General features: G+C 40.5%; 1 protein-coding gene across 1 annotated transcript in view; it reads left to right on the forward strand.

The window, feature by feature from the left end:
• VPS13B (vacuolar protein sorting 13 homolog B) overlaps window positions 1-24,214 on the forward strand; it is an 891,476-nt gene that overhangs the window by 842,139 nt on the left and 25,123 nt on the right. Inside the window, exons 52-55 of the mRNA XM_030795363.1 lie at window positions 4,570-4,853; window positions 7,404-7,531; window positions 7,749-7,948; window positions 21,035-21,153. Of these exons, the coding sequence (XP_030651223.1) occupies window positions 4,570-4,853; window positions 7,404-7,531; window positions 7,749-7,948; window positions 21,035-21,153 (731 nt within the window). The remainder of the gene's footprint in view (window positions 1-4,569; window positions 4,854-7,403; window positions 7,532-7,748; window positions 7,949-21,034; window positions 21,154-24,214) is intronic.

Here is a 24,214-nt window from a genome sequence, read left to right on the forward strand (position 1 = left end):
GTTGTGTCTTTGTTCTCATTGGTTTCAAAGAACTTATTTATTTCTGCCTTAATTTCATTAGTTACCCAGTAGTCATTCAGGAGCAAGTTGTTCTGTTTCCACATAGTTGTGTGGATTTTAGTGAGTTTCTTAATCCTGAGTTCTAATTGCACTGTGGTCTGAGAGACTGTTTGTTATGATTTCTGTTCTTTTGTATTTGTTGAGTGTTTTACTTCCAATTATGCGGTCAATTTTAGAATAAGTGCTAGGTGGTGCTGAGAAGAATGTATATTCTGTTGATTTGGGGTGGAGAGTGCTGTAGATGTCTATTAGGTCCTCTTGGTCCAGAGCTGAGTTTAAGTCGTGAATATCCTTGTTAATTTTCTGTCTCGTTGAGCTAATATTGACAGTGGGTGTTAAAGTCTCCCACAATTATTGTGTGGGAGTCTAAGTCTCTTTGTAGGTCTCTAAGAACTTGCTTTATGAATCTGGGTGCTCTTGTATTGGGTGCATATATATTTAGGATAGTTAGCTCTACTTACATTGATCCCTTTACCATTATGTAATGCCCTTCTTTGTCTTTTTTGATCTTTGTTGGTTTAAAGTCTGTTTTATCAGAGACTAGGATTACAACCCCTGCTTTTTTTTTTTTTTTGCTTTCCATTTGCTTGGTAAATATTCCTCCATCTCTTTATTTTAAGCCTATGTGTGTTTTTGCACATGAGATGGGTCTCCTGAATACAGCACACTGATGGGTGTTGACTCTATCCAATTTGCCAGTCTGTGCCTTTTAATTGGGGCATTTAGCCCATTTACATTTAAAGTTAATATTGTTATGTGTGAATTTGATCCTGTCATTATGATGCTAGCTGGTTATTTTGCCCATTAGTTGGTGCAGTTTTTTCATAGTGTTGATGGTCTTTACATTTTGGTTTGTTTTTGCAGTGACTGGTACCAGTTTTTCCTTTCCATATTTAGTGCTTCCTTCAGGAGCTCTTGTAAGGCAGGCCTGGTGGTGACAAAATCCCTCAGCATTTGCTTGTCTGTAAAGGATTTTATTTCTCCTTCATTTACAAAGCTTAGTTTGGCTGGATATGAAATTCTGGATTGAAACATTTTCTTTGAGAATGTTGAATATTGGCCCCCACTCTCTTCTGGCTTGTAGAGTTTCTCTTGGCCAAGAGATCCACTGTTAGTCTGATGGGCTTCCCTTGTGAGTAACTGGATCTTTCTGTCTGGCTGCCCTTAACATTTTTTCCTTCATTTCAACCTTGGTGAATCTGACGATTATGTGTCTTGGGGTTGCTCTTCTTGAGGAGTATCTTTGTGGTGTTCTCTGTATTTCCTGAATTTGAATGTCAGCCTGTCTTGCTGGGTTGGGAAAGTTCGCCTGGATAATATCCTGAAGTGTGTTTTCCAACTTGGTTCCATTCTCCCCGTCACTTTCAGGTACACCAATCAAATGTAGGTTTGGTCTTTTCACATAGTCCCATATTTCTTGGAGGCTTTGTTCGTTCCTTTTCATTCTTTTTTCTCTAATCTTGTCTTCACGCTTTATTTCATTAAGTTGATCTTCAGTCTCTGATATCCTTTCTTCCACCTGATCAATTCGGCTATTGATACTTGTGTATGCTTCTCAAAGTTCTCATACTGTGTTTTTCAGCTCCATCAGGTTATTTCTATTCTTCTCTAAACTGGTTATTCTAGTTAGCAATTCATGTAACCTTTCTTATCAAGGTTCTTAACTTCCTAGCATTGGGTTAGAGCATGATCCTTTACCTCAGAGGAGTTTATTACCCACCTTCTGAATCTACTTCTGTCAAACTCATTCTCCATCCAGTTTTGTTCCCTTGCTGGTGAGGAGTTGTGATCCTTTGGAGGAGAAGAGGCATTCTGGTTTTTGGAATCTTCAGCCTTTTTGTGCTGGTTTTTCCTCATCTTCATGGATTTATCTACCTTTGGTCTTTGATGCTGGTGACCTTCAGATGGAGTTTTTGCGTGGTTGTCCTTTTTGTTGATGTTGATGCTATTGCTTTCTGTTTGTTAGTTTTCCTTCTAACAATCAGGCCTCTCTTCTGTAGGTCTGCTAGAGTTTGCTGGGGGTCTACCCCAGACCCTGTTTGCCTGGGTATCACCAGCAGAGACTCTAGAACAGCAAAGATTGCTGCCTGCTCCTTCCTCTGGAAGCTTTATCCCAGAGGGGCACCCGCCAGATGCCAGTTGGAGCTCTCCTGTATGAGGTGTCTGTCAACCCCTGCTGGGAGGTGTCTCCCCATCAGGAGGCTCAGGGGTCAGGGACCCACTTGAGGAGGCAGTCTGTCCCTTTGCAGAGCTTCAGTACTGTGCTGGAAGATCCACTGCTCTCTTCAGAGCTGGCAGGCAGGAACGTTTAAGTCTGCTGAAGCTGTGCCCACAGCTGCCCCTTCCTCCAGGTGCTCTGCCCCAGGGAGATGGGAGTTTGATCTATAAGCCCCTGACTAGGGCTGCTGCCTTTCTTTCAGAGATGCCCTGCTCAAGGAGGAGGAATCTAGAGAGACATTCTGGCTACAGCAGCTTTGTGGGGCTGTGGTGGGCTCTTCCCAGTCCAAACTTTCTGGAGGCTTTGTTTACACTGTGAGGGGGAAACTGCCTACTCAAACCTCAGTAATGGTGGATGCCCCTCCCCCCACCAAGCTGGAGCATCCCAGGTCGACTTCAGACTGCTGTGCTGGCAGTGAGAATTTCAAGCCAGTGGATCTTAGCCTGCTGGGCTCCCTGGGGGTGGGATCTGCTGAGTAAGACCACTTGGCTCCATGGCTTCAGCCCCCTTTCCAGGAGAGTGACCGATTCTGTCTCGCTGGCATTCCAGGCGCCACTGGGATGTGAAAAAAAACTCCTGCAGCTAGCTCAGTATCTGCCCAAATGGCCGCCTGGTTTTGTGCTTGAAACCCAGGGCCCTTGTGGTGTAGGCACAGGAGGAAATCTCCTGGTCTGTGGGTTGCAAAGACCCTGGGAAAAGCATAGTATCTGGGCTAGATAGCACCGTCCCTCACAGCACAGTCCCTCATGGCTTCCTTTGGCTAGGGGAGGGAGTTCCCTGATCCTTTGCGCCTCCCGGGTGAGGCAATGCCCTACCCTGCTTCTGCTCACCCTCCTTGGGCTGCACCCACTGTCTAAACAGTCCCAGTGAGATGAGCCACGTACCTCAGTTGGAAACGCAGAAACCACCCATCTACTGTGTTGGTCTCGCTGGGAGCTGCAGACCGGAGCTGTTCCTATTCAGCCATCTTGCCCGGGAATCTGTGTTTTTTTCTTTTTTTTCTTTATTTTTTTTTTTTTCTTGAGATAGAGTCTTGCCCTGTCGCCCAGGGTGGAGTGTAATGGCATGATCTCAGCTCACTTCAACCTCTGCCTCCTGGGTTCAAGCGATTCTCCTGCCTCAGCCTCCTGAGTAGCTGGGATTACAGGTGCCCACCACCACGCCCAGCTAATTTTTGTATTTTTAGTAGAGATGGGGTTTCACCATGTTGGCCAGGCTGGTCTCAAACTCCTGAGCTCGTGATCGACCTGCCTTAGCCTCCCAAATTGCTAGGATTACAGACATGAGCCACTGGCACCCAGCCATAAGGAGAGGTTTTAAGAGAACTTAAAAACAGAAAATGTTAAGTGGTATGCTATTGTTTTATGCTATTGAAACTGTTTTATAGGAAAGTATTATCTTTCTTTACCTTTGTCTGCACTTTTACCTCCTGCTTTCAGCTCCTAAAAATTGTTAGATTAATCAAATGGGATAAAAGTCTTATACTTTTAAGCTTACAATGCATTGTGGTAAAGTCAGCCCTCTGTCGCTGTAGGTTCCGTAGTTATGGATTCAACCAAACATAGACCAAAAATATTCAGGAAAAAATAAACTAACAATACAACAATTTTTAAAATACACATTTTAAAATACAATATAACAATCATTTGCATAGCATTTACATGTTATCAAGTATTACAAGTAATATAGAGATGATTTAAGTTATACTGTAGGATGGCACAGTTATATATAAGTACTACGCCATTTTGTGTAAGGGACTTGAGCATCCGTGGTGTTCTCACTGCTTCTAATTATTTCATTAGGACATGCTCATGGGGACAAGATTCATAATATTCCCATGTCCCCAACCCAGCCTCTTTCTAAAAATGCATAGTTATAGATGGTGTCTTAGAAGATGTGCTTTACGGGGCCAGGTGTGGTGACTCACGCCCATAATCCCAGCACTTTGGGAGGACGAGGTGGGCGGATCACTTGAGGTCAGGAGTTTGAGACCAGCCTGGCCAACATAGTGAAACCCCATCTCTACTAAAAATACAAAAATTAGCCGGGCATGGTGGCGTGTGCCTGTAGTCCCTGCTACTTGGGAGACTGAGGCATGAGAATTGCTTGAACCCAGGAGGCAGAGGCTGCAGTGAGCCGAGGTGGTGCCACTGCACTCCAGCCTGCATGATGGAGCGAGACTTGTCTCAAAAAAAAAGAAAAGAAAAGAAGATATGCTTTAAAAAGTTTAATTCTGCTGTATTACTGTAGCTAATGTGCTCTCTGCATTTTTTTTTTTTTTTTTTTTTTAGTATTTTCACGTTCCAGACAGTGCTACTTTTAGCATTTGCCCATGTGGAGAGCAGCCTGCTATGAAATCCAGCTCCCTTCCTTGCTGGGACTTGATGCCTGACATCAGTCAGTCAGTACTGGATGCATCCCTGCTTCAGAAACAGATCATGCTGGGCTTTTCTCCTGCCCCAGGTGCTGACAGCTCACAGTGCTGGAGCCTGCCAGCTATGGTTAGACCAGAGTTTCCCAGACAGAGTGTGGCAGTACCCCTTGGGAATTTCCGGGAAAATGGATTCTGTACCAGGTATTTTATGTTTATATAAATGTCTGTCTTCTTTGCTTGTCAGTCTAGCTGTTCATCTAGATACCAAGAGAGATAGAATGGTCGCAGGGCTCCCCATATGTAATATTAGGCTTTATTTTTAATTACTTCTAGATATTGTATACAGTGGGTCAAGTGTTATGATCACATATGGCTTGTCCCAGCATACTACTTCAGGGATTTTTCCCGTTATGGAGCTTACGCTGGGGGGAAATGATGGTACTTGTACCACAGAATGTCATTATATGAAAAGATCATATGTATCATCATACAAATAGCATTGTATGAAAAGATCATATCATAATGAAAAAAATTACCTGTTATGGGTTCTTAGCCTCCATAAAATTATAAGAAATAAGGGTTAAAATGTGAGCAAGTCAAGTTGGAAAACCTTTTTCTTTTCCCATATTTTACTTTTACTTCAAAATGGAGTTTTTCTCAAAAAAGTCATTAAGAGAGATAACTTAGATAAACACAAGTCACAGAAGACTCTGTTCTGTGGTTGTTCCTGCACGCAAGTTGCTCCAATTACCGATTACCAGTTATGTAAATAACAACCACAGAATCAAGCCAGAGACATATAATGGTTTGTTCATACTGGACTTCTATTATGTGGTTGTCTTGCATGTAAAATGTCCCTTCTGCAGCTGTCAAGAATAACTTATTTATAGTATATGTAACAGCTACAAAAGAAAACATATTGTGCCCTTATGAGAAGTACCTTATTTTCAGGATTATGAATTTATAGACTTTATTTGAGATTTTAGCAATGCTAAGTCTTTTGATGTAATATTTTAAAAGACAAGAGAGATTTTTATAGTAATATTTTAAATAAGTTATTCATAATGGTAAGGTTCTGTTCTCCACACATCCCTCCTTCTTTCACAGTATTCACAAAATCCTTGATTTTACAAACATTTGTCATCTTTTACACTGTACAGGAGTGGTTATCCTTACATTCTGGTTGGAGATGTTAAGCATAGTGAGTTTAAGGGTGTTTTTGAAAGCTATATGAACTTATGTCTATAAGTAAAACATTTTTTAAAAAACAAAATTTGAAACAAAACTCAATTTGGAAAGTAAGCTTAAAATTCTGATAATTACGTATAATTTAATCTTATCTACAAATACTAAGCTAGATATTGGACAGAAAGTACCATACTTGAGTCCTGGCCCTAGTCTTCTTGGCTATCAAAAAGAAATTATCTGAGGTTGGCTCTCCTAGCTCTTTTAAAATTAGGCTGGGAAAGGAACTTTGCTGTTTATCCAAGAAGTATACTCTTAAAATGAATTTATTTCATGCTGTCCCATCTCCTCATCTATTTCCTTCCCTCAGTCCAACCAATAGCACACATTAGATGGTGTGATTAATGTGCTTTTACCAAATGCTAATGGACCATTCACTTTGACATTTCAAATACAATCTTTGGGAAGTACTCACACTGGCAAATAAGATGGATGGCAAATGGAAGCTTTTTAGAGCATTATTGACCCCTTTTAGTCAGCTGAGGGCCACATTTGGCAAATTATCTGATTTCTTTGATTAATTTTGACAATCATTCTATGTAATTTAGGCTTCAGAGTAATTTTATTTTCCTGCTTCAATGAAATATTCTTTGTGTAGTCTGTAATCTAAATAGGAAAATTTCTCTGTCTTCATCACAGAAGGCAACCTGTACTCACACAGCTGGTTTTCTAGCTCCAAATAATACAGCTTTGCTCCTGCTAATCAAAATGTACATTTTTTAAGGTGTGATGGGCTTGTGGAAATTGACAGCAAACATTATCAGCCTACCTACCTTTAGAAAAAAAAGAGCAAGTACCCAAATTCTCTAGTAGTCCTTTTAAAAGAAGGTCAGCTCTTTTTTTTTTTTTTTTTTTTTTTTTTTTGATACACGGTCTTGCTCTGTCACCCAGGCTCGAGTGCAGTGGCACAATCACGGCTCACTGCATCCTCAACACCCCAGGCTTAAGCCAACCTCCCAGGCTCCAGCCATCCTCCTCCCACCTCAGCCTTCCAAGTAGCTGGGACCACAAGTGTGCGCCACAGCACCCGGCGAATTTTTGTATTTTGCAGTAAAGATGGGGTTTTGCCCTTTTGCTGAGGCTAGGCTTGAACTCCTGGGCTCAAGCAATTCTCCTGCCTTGGCTCCCAAAGTGCTGGGATTATAGGCGTGAGCTACCATGCACAGCCTACCAAGCACTTTTAAGGAAGAAGAAAGTACCCTGCCTGGCGAAGGAGTTTAACACACATATGCATGGGGGAAAAAAAGAACAACAGGAAATATTAGCACAAGGTTAGCTATAGTTCTCTCTGGGTGATAGAATTATTTTGTTTGCCTTTAAATATTTTTTCACATTTTATGAATATTATAAATATGTTACTATTATCAGAAAAGAAATCTCCCCTGAGTTATAAAAGAGATATTTTCGAGTTCTGAATGTTGCAAATCTAAATAAACATGTTCCAGAGGAGAGAGCATTCATTTTTTTTCCTAAACATTTCTGTCATTTGACTTGATTCTCTTCCAGGGCTATAGTGCTGACATATCAAGAACACCTTGGAGTGACTTATTTAACCCTCTCAGAAGACCCTAGTCCTCGAGTAATTATCCATAACAGATGTCCAGTAAAAATGCTTATAAAGGAAAACATTAAAGGTATGTTTTATACTACTGAATTTAGATAATACTAAATGTGTATTTTTTCTGAGATTTTTTGATTTAGTAGTTACCTGTGATCCTGTGAAAAAAATATTTAAATAAAAGTATTAATCATCTCTTTTTGAGAAGTTTCTTTTGCCACATTATGTTTACTGTCCCCCAAGTCTCTGTCTTTAAGGGCTAATTCTGCATATGCCTTTTTTTAAAATTTCAGATATTCCAAAGTTTGAGGTTTATTGCAAAAAAATTCCCTCTGAGTGCTCAATTCATCATGAGCTGTATCATCAGATTTCCAGTTATCCGGACTGCAAGACCAAAGACTTACTTCCGAGCCTCCTTTTGAGAGTTGAACTGCTAGATGAAGTAACAGCTGAGTGGAGTGATGCTATTGACATCAACAGTCAGGGAACACAGGTCAGTGAGCCATGTGTTCCTGCCAAGACCCAAAGAAAAATGCCCTTTGCTGAGGTTTTTGTCAGTTGCCTGTTTTTAAACATAATTTTCTAAATGCTGAACGTCTTTTCTCTGTGTGAGAGAGCATGTGTATCCATTTTTACGTCCTCATTAAGTTATAAATTCTCAAACTCAAGTATGTGTCTGCAAAGTAGACTACACAACCATTGGCTAGAGAGGAGCACTTAGTAAAAGCAGGCCCATCTTGGATCTAATCCAAGGTCGACATGGAAATCAAATTGTTAGGCTTACTTAGATAGAACGTAGTTCAGCTGTACAGATTTTAGTACAATCATAATACAAATCCTCTTTCATGTGTTATTAGGATAAATATGTGTATTTTAAAATTAGTAATTTTAAAATTAATAATTTTAAAATTAGTAAAACCCCACAAATATAAGTACAGTTTGAAAAACCTGAGCAGATAAAATGTCTTGATTTGTTTCTGTCTTCGTCTGGATGTTAGTGATACTAATTTTGTTGAAAATGGCATAAGAACTTAGTATTTCCTTTCTTCTGGACTTAAAATTTACCATTTGTTAGTGTATAATTTAGTGACATTAAATATATTTACAGTGTTGTATAACCATCACCACTATTTCTGAAACTTCTTTATCATTTCAAACAGAAACTCTGTACCCACTAAGCAGTAATTCCCCATTCTCCCCTCCTCCAACCCCTGGTAGCTCTCTTCTTCTTTGTCTCTGTCTCTATGAATTTGCCTGCTCTAAGTATCTCAGATAAGTAGAATCATAAAATATTCATCATTTTGTGTCTGGCTTATTTCACCTAGCATAATGTTCTCAAGTTTTGTTCATGTTTTAGCATGGATCAGAACTTCATTTGTTTTTATGAGTGAATAATATTGTGCCATACTTTTTAAAAAAGTTCTTTCACATTTATTAGTTCATTTGGTCTTCACAACAAGCTTGTGAGGTAGACTACTGTAATGGTTACAAACCACATATTAAAGTTACAAATGCATTTACAGTAATAATAATGGTTATCATTGAATAATCGCTTACTCCATATGAGGCATTGTGCTAAGCACTTTACATTCATTCTCATCTAACCTTGACAACAGCCATACAAGTTAGGGACTATCATCTCCACAGAGGGAGAAGTAGAAACTAAGACCTCCAGAAGTACCTTAGTCTAATTTGCATGTAGTGGAAGCAAAAGGCCTGGAATTTTATCCAGTTTTGCTGGACTGCAAAGCCGGTGCTCTGAGCACAATGCATGCTGTTTCCTTACATGAAACTCCTTGGAACCCCTCTTTCCCAGTCCTTCTGGCGCATTCTTTCTCATCTCTCAAGATTTCGTTAAAGCTCCTGTGAAGTATATTTGTGAAATGTGGAATGACTGATCTGCTAAGGGAGAGAAGGAAAAAGGGAGGGGCCTGGGAAGGGCAGTAGCTGTGGAAACTGGTGAAGGGCCTGGCTGGAGACAGGGGAAGGGATGGCTGAGTGCACTGGAGGGCCACACTCACCCTAGAGACCTATGTTTGTAGTGGCCACAAACTACTCAGGGGTGTGCTTTCTATCAGCTGTGTTCAGGGGCTGAACAGTGAAAACCCGCGGGATCTGTGCAGCCTCAGGAGATGCTCCCAGTCTCATTAATTTACAAAATAAATATTGCAAGCTTCTCAAGGGCCCCTGAACTCCCCTGCATGGATTTGAAGGTTTTTGAAATCTTGCTTATATTTGACTGGGGAATTCTTTACGATAGACATTCTTCCTGTCAAACCTTATTTTGGGGATTCCCATTTACTCTGAATTTCCTCAAAACTTTGTAGTCAGGGATACTTCAAAGCTAAGAGGAGGTGCTCTTTCCAACACCCTTATCATCCGTGGTTTGAGGACCCAGCAGTCTCATGTTCCCATTAATCTTTTAGGAGCTGTGTGCCATATGTCTTGCAGACCATGGTTTACTTCCTAATCTGGAGGAAGATTTGTTTCAGACCCTCACCAACATCTCCCCAGTAATATCCCAGGGCATATAAATCACTGGGAAGCAAAGGGAGCTGTGTCCTCTGATGAAAGGAAGGAGCAGTCCTTCTGGAGGAGGGAGTTTGTCTTCCAGGAACCTTCCTCAGCCCTTGGTCTGTGAATTTCAAAGCTGACCTAAACAAGCAAAATCAAAACACCATAAAATGCCCATTATGCCTCAAGGAAGAAAACTCCTTTAACTTTTTTCAGTCAAGCCCTCTGCTTCTGTTGTATAAATAAGATAGTCTCGTGTTGTAGAATTTTGAAATGGATTGCATGAGGAAATATGCACATAGGAGTTGTATAATCTCACAGAATATTCTTTGGACCAACAGTTATTGAGAAGACCTGCTAACATGTAGGCTGCAGAATACCGATTGTGAAGTTGCTGTGGGCTTTCTGGGGTTGGATCCCTGGCTCACACCTGGTCAGAACACATCTCATGGTTATTCAACCAGAGACCTGAAGGTGGCGGCACCTGGTGTTCATACCCATGATTTAATAGTTGGTGGTAGCCTGACTTTAGGACAAAAACAGTCTTTAGGTGCTCAATAAATAAAGTCATAAAAGTAAGTTTACACCAATAATTTTAAGTCATAATTTTGATCCTACCAGGAAAATAGTTCAGACTCCTGTCATAGTGTATAGGATTTTAATTTCTCATACTCAGAAACCACTTTTGTCAGAATTAGGCAACATTATTTTGAAAAAGTCAAAACAAGGAACAGAGAAAACATAGTAGTTACCACTTAACTACCAACAACATTGAGAAGCCTGCTTCATTCATTCAGTCAACAAATACTGAGTTTCTAACGTATGCCAGACATTATAACTTGGTACTAGCACCATGTAAAATATACTGAACAAAAATGGAGCACAGCCCCTGCCCTCAAGTTTACAAGTGGAGGAGATAGATAATAAGCAAGTAATCACATGGATAGTTGTATTATAAGCACTACAAAGAGCTATGCAGGAAAGGTACAGTTGTGCTATGTGGGTGTACAGCAGACAAGTTTGAGAGGTCAAGGAGGGTGTCTCTGACTGAGAGACCTTGCCTCTGTGCCTTCAAGGTGAACAGGCACTCCCTAGGCAAGAGAGTAGGGAATCTTTCTAGGTAGAAAGAGCAATGTGTTTGAAGCTTCAGTGTTCAGAGTGCACGTGGTCCTTTCAGGGAACTAAATGCCAGTGCGGCTGTAGCGCCAGATGACAGAGGGTAGGAGAGGGGGCTGGTGAGGCGATGAGAGACCAAACCTGGCAAGGCCCTGTAGGTCCTGTCAAGGATTTTGGTTTTTATCTTAAGAGTCATGGGAAGTCATTGCATTGTTAATGAAAAGTACTTGCTGAGCCACTGAACTGCAAAGAATGAGTAGTTTGAACGCCAAAAAGTGAATTAAAATGATCCCTTTGCAGGTAAATTCCCTTCTGAAAACATCCAGTAAATTATCATGATCTTTCACTCTTAGCAGACGTTCGTAGTCGGGTCAATGTCACTGCTGTTTCTTCGCAAATGGATTGTTTTGTGGGGAGGAGAGAATGACAGTCCTTCATGTTTCTACAGCTCTGTGCTATTTACAAAGTGTTTTCACAGGCACAGTCTCCATTCTTTTATTCATTTGTTCAAACTTTTACTGAGGACCTATCAGGTGCCAAGCCCTTTGCCCTAAATAAGGCATAATTCCTGCCTTCAAAGACTTGAGTAACCAATAAATGCAGTAAAGGGAAGATAAAGCCTTTGATCACTGCAAAAATTCTAAGATAGGGCAATAATTTTTATGTCTATTTACTGATGAGAGATTTGAGGCTTAAAAGAGTAATCAGCTAGGTGACTTGCAACTAAGCAGGAGCAAGCTGAAGCCTAAATCTGCTCCCATGTGGTCTAGTCCTGTTTTTCCTACACCAGGCTCAAGCCACTGTCTGTCCTCTGAAGTCTTGCCCTGGCTACAAATCGTAGCTGCCTGAAAGTTCATCAAAGCACAGGTTAGAAGAGATTTTCTGATCTCTGCATTCACCTAATGCAAGAATCCCTTCCATGACATCTCACCCCAGAAGGCTCCCAGTGTAATAGTCATTACTTATCCAGTGGTGGCTATGAGAAGTTTTCTTCTTGTATCAATCTGAAAACTATTACTCTGTAGCATCCGTTCATTCATCTTTGTTTTGCCCTCTGGGACATCACAGATTGTTTATTTCCCCTCAAATACAGCAACGCTACAATTATTTGAAGGCAGCTCCAACATCTTTCCTAAGTGTTCCCTTATCCAGGCCAAACATTTCTGGTTCCTTGAATCATTCCTTCAGTAAATGCAATTTCCACACCCATCACCACAGTTACCCTTGTGTGAACACTCTAGCATGTTATGTTCCCTTTTAAAAATCTGGCAGCCGGAATTACACACAGTATTCCAAATGTGGTCTAACCAGCTATTAACTCCCTATGCTTCCATTAATAAAGTAAAAGATTGAGTTAGCTTTTTATTAATGAGTTCAGACTGTTTGTTATTATTGAACTTGTGGTCAACCACATCCCCCAGGTCTTTATCATATGACTTGCTATACAGTTGACTTTTTGAACCCAAAGACAGGACTTTACATTTATCCCAAATAAATTAAGTCTTGTTGATATTGGCCTAGTCCAGCTTGCTGAAATCACTTTTTAAAAAATTGTGATGCTGTCATCTAACATATTAAGTATCCCTGGTAGCTTTATGTCATCCATAGATGTGGTGAGCGTGCATTCTACATGTTCATCCAGGTCATTAATAAATATGTTGAACAGGACAAGTTCATGGTTGACATACTGCAGTGAATCACTAGACACTTCCCAAATGCATGGGGTCCATCAGCCAGACTCCACTCTCATCTAGCCCATGTTTCTTAAATAAGAAAATGCATCTAAAATCACTTTTAAACTATACAGTATAAGATGTTATCTACAAGAATATCAGAACATACTTTGTTAAGTGCCTTGATGAACCAGGACTCAAATGTGTAATCTGTCCATTTGGTGCAGATCACACAGAGGTAACCTTGAACACTAAAGCTTAAAGCAGCAGGTAGTAATTTTCAGAGTTATCTCTACCCTCCAATTCAGGAATTTTTATAAAGAAAAAAAGTCAATGCAGGTGAATGTCTGATTTGTAAAATGTGTAATGCAGGTATTTTGACTTCTTGCTTACTTCGCTTACCTTCCCAGTACTCCAGGGCACAGTCGAACAGATACCAGCAAGTTGGCACTGACTTCTGAATGTCTGCTAGGTGCCCTGGTCTAGAGTCTCCTATGTGTTTACAGTTTGTTCTGGCTGAGTCACAACTGTTTCCAAAGATACTCAGCAGTAGTGATTTCCCTAAGATGTTTTTCAAAAAGTATACAGTAGGAAAAAATTAGAATCAGAATATCCACTGTTTTCTTTTCATTTCTATCCAATCCTTCCCACCTTGATCAACTTAGAAATTCATCTTCCTTTCTTCTCTTGGATATCTAATTCACCTCATAGCTTTAGCTACTGCCTAGCACCCAGTCACTCCCAGAAATTGATCTCCGGCCCCCATATTACTCCCAGTGTACGAATCTGTGTTTCTGCCTACCCACTAGACATCTCAGCCTGAAAATCCTACAAGCATCTGAAATCAACACATCTGAAACCAAGATGATCATTTTTCTTACCCCAAGCCAGCTTCTTCTAGAGTCTCTGCATCAGTTAATGTCATCATTGTTTTCCCAGTACAAAAACCATAAATAAAATGGATTCAGATAACATTGAATGCCTGTTTTATCTCAAGCTCTCTAAAGGTGTAATCATTAGTCCATGTCACATCCTTCAAAAGTAGATGTTACCCAAAGCTCTGAGAGGTGAACTTGCTCAGGATAAATGGTCCTGGGATTCAAACCCGGGACTGTGTGGTTTCCCAGCCTGCCTTCTGCCTACTGCTTCTCAGTGTCTTCCTTTCTCTCAGATCCTCCACACATCCAGTAGGCCACCAGCTTCTATCAGAAATGCCTCAGAAACGTCTCTGGAATCTGCCCCTTCCCTCTGTGACTGGGGTCTGTTTCAGGCCTTTGGTTCATCATCTCTCTCCCAGATTTTAGCAATAGTGCCTTAATAGGTCTCTCCATTGTCAGCCTCTCCAACCTCAAGTCTCTCTCCGTAACTAACCCCTGAATGATTCCTAAAACACAGACTCCAGCCCAGAGAAGAGAACCCAGTCCACTAGGTTGCTTAAAACAGACCTCTACCTGAGACCAAGCAGGCCCTGTCTCACTCCTGTTCCCCCTCCACAGGCCAGGGCTCAATCACCTGTTCCTGCCTTTCAAAGTCTAAGTCTGTAATTCTTCCATAGCATGGTTTCCTAGTTAAGCTTCTCTTTTACAAACTATGTATATAGAGATATCAGTAGTACATTTTAAATTTATTCCTTCCCAAAATGGGAGATGATATTTTTTGTAAGAAATGACTTTTAGCCCAAAGTCAGCTGCACAAATAAAATGCCTAAGTAGCATATTTTCAGATCAGTTTAGACATATCAACTTGCAGCAAAAGATGAGTGTGACACTATCTGCAACTTAAATGTTCAAAAGTAGGCAGACCAGGTGCAATAGCTCATGCCTATAATCCCAACAATTCAGGAGGCCGAGGCAGGAGGATTGCTTGAGGCCAGGAGTTTGAGACCAGCCTGGGCAACATAGCAAGAACCCCTGTCTGTACAGAAATTAAAAAAAAAAAAAAAAATCACCAAGCGTGGTGGTGCACAACTCTGTTCCCAACTACTCAGGATGCTAAGGTGGGAGGATCGCTTGAGCCCAGGAGTTGGAGGCTGCAGTGAGCTATGATCATGCCACAGCATTCCGGCCTGGTTGACAGAGCAAAACCCGTCTCTATTTTTTAAAAAAACAAAAAACTTCCCACTATTTTCTTTGTCACCTTGTAATTAATTTACTTAGTAAAATTGTTATAATTCTAAAAAATTTGTTACATATAAATAATCATTCAAATAAAGATAACTGAGTACATAGAAAAGCACAAGTTATATTAAAATGCTTCTTGTTTATAATTGTGTTAGAAGATATTGTACTAAGTAGAAACCAGTATCCAGGCCTCAAATGGTTTTCTTAGACCTAACATATGTATGATGGGGCTGAGCACAGAGGCTCATGCCTGTAATCCCAGGTCTTTGGGAGACCAAGACAGGCAGATTGCTTGAGCCCAGGAGTTTGAGACCAGCATGGGCAACATGGCAAAATTCTGTTGCTACGAAAAATACAAAACTTAGCTGGACATGGAGGCAAACGCCTGTAATCCCAGCTACTCGGGTGGCTGAGGTGGGAGGATCACCTGAGCCCAGGGAGGCGGAGGTTGCAGTGGGCCATGATCATGCCACTTCACTCCATCCTGGGTAACAGAGTGAGACTGAGACCCTGTCTCAAAAAATAAATACGATAGTGTCTTGCTGACTGAAGTGCTCTAAGACAGATTCAAATGGCAAAACGGTGAGTCTCTTAGTATATGTCACCTAGAGCCTTCCACGCCACCCCACCTCACCCTACTAGTGAAGAAAGTAAGAAAGAACCAAATGATGGCATTGATCAGGGCTGGCCGGGTTATACTGTGATAACGAACAGCTGAAAAAAAAAAATCCCCTTGGCCATCAGTCATTTATCATTTTTTTCCCCACACACAGAACAAATCTTCCCCCCCACACAGAACAAATCTTCCCCCCAAGGTTGGAAGCGGTCACTCCATCACCATTGAAGTCCAGCACTTCTAAGCGATGCTCAGTCTGGATGTGATGCCCTTTGATCTGGAGACCTATGGACTTACCTGCTTCCCCTTTCCCTGCTGTTTTATAGGACAGGGTAACAGTAATAACCCCTCCACTATGGAAGGGGGAAGAATGAGAGACATATGGCAGTCTCTTGCCTATGGCAGTTCTGAATGTTTTCTGGGCACATATTATGGGGTCTATACCCTGGAAGCAAGAAATCAGCTTTCACTGAGCACTGTTTCTAATCTTGAAGGAGCTCTTACCATTGTCCTTCAGGTTCCTGGCTCCACCTTCTGGGAGATCTTCCTTGGACACTTGAAGTTTGTATTGCATCTCACATAATCACAGTCTCTTTTACTCCAGGTTTGTGAGTGTATAGGGCAGTGGTAATTTCTCAACTCAGTAGACTTCTTACCTATTTGGTTCCAGAAAATTCCCTGTGCCAGGAACCATATCCATGGTCCTTAAGACACATTTCTTTGCTTACTTGCTTCCTTCCTCTCTGGATTTAAGAGAGCTTCTACAGGAAAGTTATACCCTTGATTTACACTTTTTTCCAAGTCAATATAACAGTTAAGAAGTTTTAACAGTGAGTGTGTTGCCTATAGTCAGTCTTAAGGCTGAGTGTTAATCTGCCTTCGTGTTCAGAGGCTTTCTAATTTTAGACCTTGCTATTTGAGGCTTTATCTTAGTCTGTTCAGGCTGCTATATCAAAATACCTCAGACTGGTAGCTTATAAACAACAGAAACTTATTGTCACAGTTCTGGAGTCTAGGAAGTCCAACATCACGGTACTGGAAGATTCGGTATCTGGTGAGGACCCACTTCCTAGTTCATGGATGACCATCTTTTCACTGTAACCTCACATGATGGAAGGGATGAGGGGCTTTCTCAGGCTTTTTTTTTTTTTTTTTTTTTTTTTGAGATGGAGTTTCACTCTTGTTGCCCAAGCTGGATGGAGTGCAGTGGCCCGGTCTCGGCTCACTGCAACCTCCGCCTCCCGGGTTCAAGTGATTCTCCTGCCTCAGCCTCCCGAGTAGCTGGGATTACAGGCACCTACCACCATGCCCAGCTAATTTTTGTATTTTTAGGAGAGACGAGGTTTTACCATGTGTCAGTCAGGCTGGTCCCGAACTCCTGATCTCAGGCAATCCGCCCACCTCAGCCTCCCGAAGTGCTAAGATTACAGGCATGAACTACCGCCCCCGGCCTCAGGCTTCTTTTGTAAGGACACTAATTGCATCCCAAAGGCCCTGCCTTCTAATATCATCACATTGGGGGGCTAGAATTTCAGTGTATGACTTTTGGGGGAACACAAACATTCAGACCATAGCAGGTTTAAAATTATTTCTAACTTTGCAAGGTTCCAAATTTCTGGAATCTCTCTATTATCTTCCATTTTTATTTGCAACCTGGCCAATTCTTTCCTGAGCTCATCTCTTCATAAAACAAAACGTAGTGTTCCAGACACAGGCAACAGCAGCCAACATAACACCACTGATGTTTGGTTTTCAAACCTCATCTTCTAGAGCTATAGATTTATTAAGTTTATGATCTACCTCTCAAGTCATCTCAAGCAACAGTTTTACTGAATATCTTACCACTTCAAAACATATATGCCCATTTTTATAGCTTTCAATATCGAGTTCTACTGTCTGAAATTAAGCTAGGGTCTCCTATTGTAGGATTTTGCTAGAACACTACTTCTATCAACAATATCTATATTAGTAGTATAAGCTCAGTTTTGCTGCCCATCATAAGCCTAGAACTTACCTCTTGTTCATGCTAAATGCCTAGTGTGTGTCCTCAGGGGGTTTTGTTCTACATAGTCACTCAGGGACCCAGGTTGAGGGAAAGTCCATCATCTCGTATCTTCCCCCTTGTAACGGCTTAAAAGAATGATTAACAACTTCTCATGATTCTGAGGAAGTGGCCAAGTGACTTTTCTGCAGGATGAGCCTGGGATCACTTATGCATCTGCATTCACCTAGAGAGTTGGCTGAGGTATGGGTTTAGCTGGGAAGTCTGGGTGTCTCTCTCACCATGCTGTCTGTCCTCCTTAAGGAGGCTAGCCCAGGGTGGCAAGCAGGAAAACCCCAATAAGCAAGCTGTATCAAGCTTTTTACTTGCTGATGTCACGTTAGCTGAAGAAAGTTGCATAGCCATGCCCAGTGTCAGTATGGGAAGGTACTACACAAGGGCATGGATACTGGGATGTACAATTCATTGTGCAACAGTCTTCCACAGCTGTCTAGAGCAGGAGTCAACAAAGATTTTTTTACAGTCTGGATTGTAAATATTTTAGGTTTTGCAGGCCTTACGTTTTCCCGACTTCTCAATAGATGGAGAGATATGTAAGTAAATGAGCATGTTCCAATAAAGCCTTATTCACAATAGCGGGCAGTGGACCAGATTTGGCACACCACTGAACTGTGGAACATAAAGCCTTTATTTATTCTCTAGAAGGAATACATGTCAATTCTGCCTTTACCCCATTGGCCAAAACTAGTCACAAGACCATATCTAACTGCAGGGGTGGTGGGGAGTATAATCCTACTCTATTCCCAGAAGGAGAGAAGAGCTAGACATGGGTGGACACTAGAAGTCAATACAGCAGAAGCCACATTGAGAAGATGTATGTTCAGATCATCAGCCTTATCTTTATTGAGTACCCGGCACTGGTTGTAAGTACTGAAGAAAACACACACAAAACCAGTGCCCTCATGGAGCTTACACAGAGTCCATGATGGTGAATACACTGAGAGGGAGACGCATTTTATACACCTCTGCTCTGGAATTGTTAGTTGTCATCTCATTGTTTGTGTACTTGGCTTTTTCACCAACTAGGCTGTGAGCAATGCAAGGGTAGGACTGCATCTTCTCTGTGACTGATGCAGTGACTAATTCTTTGTAGACAGTCTTTAAGTGTTTGTCAAGTAATTGATTGTTCAAACCATTAGACCAAGATAAGGATTTACTTTGGACTTGTGGGGAACCTGGATATAGATGCCTAATTCCTGTATCACTCAGGTACCTAACTATCTAACCCCTAGAGCTGCCATTACGCAAAAGGCTGCAAGGTGTGAGTTGTTTCTGTAAATGTGAAAAGACAAGGATAGACTAAAGTCTGTGTTTCTTCCATTCATAGCAGTGAGTGAAAGGGATAACAAGCAAAAATTTCCCTCCAGAGTCTAGGTTTTTGGCCAGAAGAAGTAAGATGAAAGTTCAGGTTAATTTGCTTGCCTTCAGAAGGCCCTTGGGGCATTTAACAGAAACCATCACCTTACCTTAGGTTTATTATCTTAGAAAGCGTAAGTATCCTCATTTCATAATCCCCGAAAATCACTTTGAGAAAGAGCAGAACAGTAAATATTTCTCTATTCGCATCCCCTCCCTCTCTCTAAGGGATCCTGAAGTTATGGACGGTGACTTGGGAAAAGGAATACGAGATGGGAGCATGGGACTTAAAAAGGTTTCTACTGAATGGATAATTTCATATCTTGCAACCTAGTAAAGAAAAGCAATTGATTTACCTTATGTATCATACAAAGGGATGGCATTTATAGATAGAAATATTTCTTTAAGAATATCTCTTTTGTTTTAGATTCATGAACTGAGCCATTTTTAAGCCATTAATTATGTTATATTCTCAAATTTTATTGTAAGTTTAATTTTTACCTTGGAACAAATAGGGCAAATTTAGAATACAAGTCTTTTGAAAAAGATATTTTTGCAAAACAGTCCTTTTGGGCAACGTGTTCATAGAGAATACAGATACAACAAATGGACTCCATTTCTGCTGTCAAGAGGTTTACAATCTAATAATTGGGTCAGGCACATAAACAAGTGACTGTAGTATAGACAATAATATTTTTGGTCAAATAGAAATATGGTTAAAATTGTTTTAGAATGTAGAAATAGGTGTCAGTACAGAAGGGAATAGAAAAATTAAAGAATGGCTTTATGGAGTAAGCTATCCTTTAAGCTGTATGCATAAGGACATACAGGCTTTTGAAAGGACTTATATGGGGAAAAGTATATTCTAGGCGTGGTGAGTAGTGAGTGGCAGACAAGGGCCTCAGCTGAAGCTGAGGCTGTAAAATGAAAAAGAAGGCAGCAGTGGAAGAACGAGGCAGAGCTGGAGGGGCTGGGCTGCAGCAAGGAGCAGAGGGAGAAGGCAGAGATGACATCCAGGTAACCTACATGCTGAAGATGGTCAGAAATTCTGAATTTCTGAAGTCCATGAGAAAGCCATTGCATGAGAAAGAAGCCCAGTGACCTTGAAGTTGCTTCCAAGTGTGACTCTCTGGCTTTCTTCTGTGGTTCTGTGTACACTCTGGTGCTTCTTCATGTGATCAAAATTAGAATATATTCATTGTTGGTCAAGCAAGAGGCCACCTTTGTTTCATCATCCAGGAATTTTCAGTCTGTCTGCTTTTATTTGCTGCCCTAATAATAACATAGGGCCCAGACTTGGACTGAATTAATACTGCAGATCATCAGAACCAGCCTTCCCAAGCATACGGAGGTTTTTGCCCCTACCCTCAGGTAATCCTGGCTGTGAACATGATGTCCTTGGAGTTGTTTTTTAAACAGCCCTCTTCTGTTTTCAAATATTTACCCATTTAAACTCGCTATTTAATACTGAAGGGGTGTTTGTTCTGCTGTCTGGCACCTGGATCCTGAGGTAGAGCTTTTTTCTAGGTCTTAGTCCATCTTCTCGTGGTAGAAAAAATAATTTTTTACTCTGAGCAAATTAACTTATATCTAACATTCTTGTTACAAGTTATATGAAAGACCCTGGAGGGGTTGTGATATGCTTTTAGGTGGGTTTTGAGGTATGTTTTTGTGTCCCCAGCCCAGAAGGACACCCCTATAGAAGTAAGTCAACACCTAAGAGCCTGAAAGTTGTTTGCAAATTGCACCTCAAGTCCCGAGTTTTAGGTTTTTTTTTCCACAAAGATTCATATGCACACATATAGCGGGCCCCATGTCTGAACTCCAGCCCACACAGAGTTATTTGCCAGTTCCAAAGAGGCAGACAATGAAGATACTCATGCCCCATCATCCATCATTTTTTTCCATGAACCTTACAGCTGAATATTGAAAAATCTGGTTTTGATCTTTTGGGTATTTTTTTCATTTCAAGACAACTGAATAGCCCGTACACATGGATATAAAGAAATATAACCAGGAATTGTTTGTGGTATTGAATCAGAACTGGAGACATTTGAAGTCAAGCCACTTCAGTAGTATTTCTTATTTCTTTTTAATCAGATTTTGAATATTCTTTCTGCAGGTTGTGTTCCTGATTGGCTTTGGCTATGTGTATGTGGACATTGCACATCAGTGTGGCACAATCTTCATCACTGTGGCCCCAGAAGGAAAAGCAGGACCTATTTTAACCAATACCAACAGGTAGGTTTAATTATTTTCCCAGTAACAACATAGTAAGTGTTCCTGTTATAAAGTTGTAAACTTAGTATTTATCTTTGTCATCTCCACATATGTATTAAAGCTTTTGGTTAATTATCATGTAATCCATAAAAAATATGGTTATTAGCATTAAATCATCCCTTCAATAGGTAGCAATAAACCATCTTTCCTGGATACCACTATGCACTCCTTCTGTGGTAGGGTTAACAAACTGATTTACAAACTATGCATCTTGGAACTATTATTAGCATGAAATGCACATTAATACCTCTGTATCTGCATGACAGTGTAGTAATTAATAATAAAACTTCACAATTAGAACTGCATCAAATATAAATACGCCTCTTAGAGCCATATTTTCCACCCCCCCACTTTGACCTGAATGTTGCCATCAGGTTTTAAAAACATGAAATAGACAAAGAGTTAATATCCTTAATTTAAAAGAATTCACATAATTCAATAGGAATAATATAAAGATAGCTTTACAGAAACAAAAATAGGGGCAATAGGCATGAACAGAAAATGCTAAGAAGAGGAAATATAAGTAATCAAAGAAATGTTAATTTATCAAATTAACAATGATGTATCATATACAGTCCTGATGAAAGTGTAAATTGGTACTATTTCCAATTTATAAGCACTTTGGTAATACATATTAAGAGCTTTAAAATCCTTTTGGCTTAGAAATTCCACTTTTAAGTGTGTTAAGAGTTTAAGAGTTAAGGAAATAGAGAAGTGGGCAAAGATATACACAGAGAGATGTACACAGTGAGAGATATCACACAGTTAGTTACAATGGCAAAATATTCAAAGTAAAAATGCCCATCCATAGGGAAATAGATGATACATAATTGTACTATAAATGTTATGACTGCAAAAAGTAGATCTCAAAGAATTTTAACAGAATAGAAAATGCGTATTATATAATAATCTAAAATAAAACAAGTAGAATATAATATTGAATATATATGATCCTAGTTATATGTTATCTGTACATACATACACACATAAGTACATATGTATACATACTCACACAGATAACATTCCTAGAAATAAGACTGAAAAGAATAAAAATCAAAATTGGTAACAGATGTGGGGTTAATGAGTTAATATGTAATTATTATTTGATTTCTGTATTTTTATTTTGTATAATAGCATTTATTTTATGATCAGAAAAAATAACTTAAAATATAAATACCACCAACTTTCATGTATTTGTTTAAATCTTTATTTTAAAAAGTTCATTGCAGCCACATGTGGTGGCTCACACCTGTAATCCCAGCACTTTGGGAGGCTGAGGTGGGCGGATCACCTGAGGTCAAGAGTTTGAGATCAGCCTGGCCAACATGGCGAAACCCTGTCTCTACTAAAAGTACAAAAATTAGCCAGGCTTGGGGGTAGGTGCCTGTAATCCCAGCTATTCAAGAGGCTGAGGCAAGAGAATCACTTGAACCCGGGAGGTGGAGGTTGTAGTGAGCCAAGATCATGCCACTGCACTCCAGCCTAGGTGACAGAGCGAGATTCTGTCTTGGAAAAAAACAAAACAAAACAACAACAAAAAAAGTTTATTGCTTCTCATATATGGTTAAGAGCTCATTAATTTGGACTCTGCTAATTTGAATTTATAATATTTCAAACAATGTTGGATAGAATGTTTTCTTTGCCCAAAACTGTTCATAAAAAATTAATAGCATAACAAAATTGAAGACAAACTTTTAACTAGTATAGCACAAAATTTCAGGTTTATTCAACAATTTCAGAAACATTTTATCTAGGGCATAAATGTTATTAACAATAGAAGCAAACTTTCATGAGAAAGGTACAAGTATTTCTTGGAACTTCCTTCATTCATTCATTCAACAAATGTTTTTCAAGGGCTAACTGGATGCCTAGCATGGGATGAGGATACATCCATAAATAAAAAGGCCCAATCCCTGCCCTGGAGAAGATGACTTTCTCCTCATAGGCATGGAATTGGGCAAGGTGGTGGGGGGTGTAGAGAGTAAACATAAAAAGAAAGGAAATGTTATGGTGCAGTAGAAGGTCAGCATTCTACAGGGATGAAAACAGAGCTCACTAAGAGGGGCTGGGAGTGCCAGGGCCAAGGGACTGGGAAAGTGTAGCTGTAAACAAATTGGTGTAGGTAAGCTGCACTGAGAAGTTGATATTTGGATGGAGACCGGAAAGCAGTAGGGGGTTAGTAATGTGACTATCTGAAGGAAGAACTTCCCAGGCAGAGGGCACAGACAGTTCAAAGGCCTGCAACAACGTGCCTGGCATCGAGGAGGGGCAGGGAAGAGGCTGTTGTGGGCCCAGTGGAGGGGGTGGAAGTGGAAGTAGCAATGCATGAAGTCCAGGAGGTAAGAGCTAGAAGGAGGGAGACCTCATGGGCCACTGAAGGGCTTAGCTTTAATTCTAAGCGAAATGAGGAACTCATTGGAGCATTTTTGAACATAGAAGTGACACCCTGTGACTTAAATTTCTAGAAGATCATTGGCCGCTTTGTTGAAGTAGACTGTAGAGAAACAAGGGCACAAGCAAGCAGGGAGACTAGTTAGGAGATGATTACAGTTGCTCACATTAGAGACACTGATGGCTTAGACTACAGTGGTGTCCGTGGAAGTGTCAGAAACAGATTCTGGATATACTTCTAAGGAAAAGTCAATGGGATTTTCCTAATACATTGAGTAATGGCTAAAAATAGAGGCATCCAGGATGACACCCAAATTTTTGGTCTGAGCAACTGGTAGGATATGGTTGCCATTAACTAAGATGAGAGAGACTATCTGCAGATTTAGGAGGAAAGATCAAGAGATTGGTTATAGACATAAGCTGAAATGTCATTTAGACATCTAAGTGACTGTGTGGATAGGTAGTTTGATACACAAGATTGGAGTTCAGCGGGGAGCTCCGGGCTAAGTATATACTTTGGAAATCATCAACATGTAGATGGTATTTCAGGTCAGAAGACTGGATGAGATCCTCAAGGAAGTCAGTGAAGATGGGGGTGAGAAGAGGACCAAGGGCTGAGCCCTAGGCACTT

Source organism: Nomascus leucogenys, chromosome 16 (genome assembly GCF_006542625.1).
Source record: "Nomascus leucogenys isolate Asia chromosome 16, Asia_NLE_v1, whole genome shotgun sequence".
Classification (NCBI taxonomy): domain Eukaryota; kingdom Metazoa; phylum Chordata; class Mammalia; order Primates; family Hylobatidae; genus Nomascus; species Nomascus leucogenys.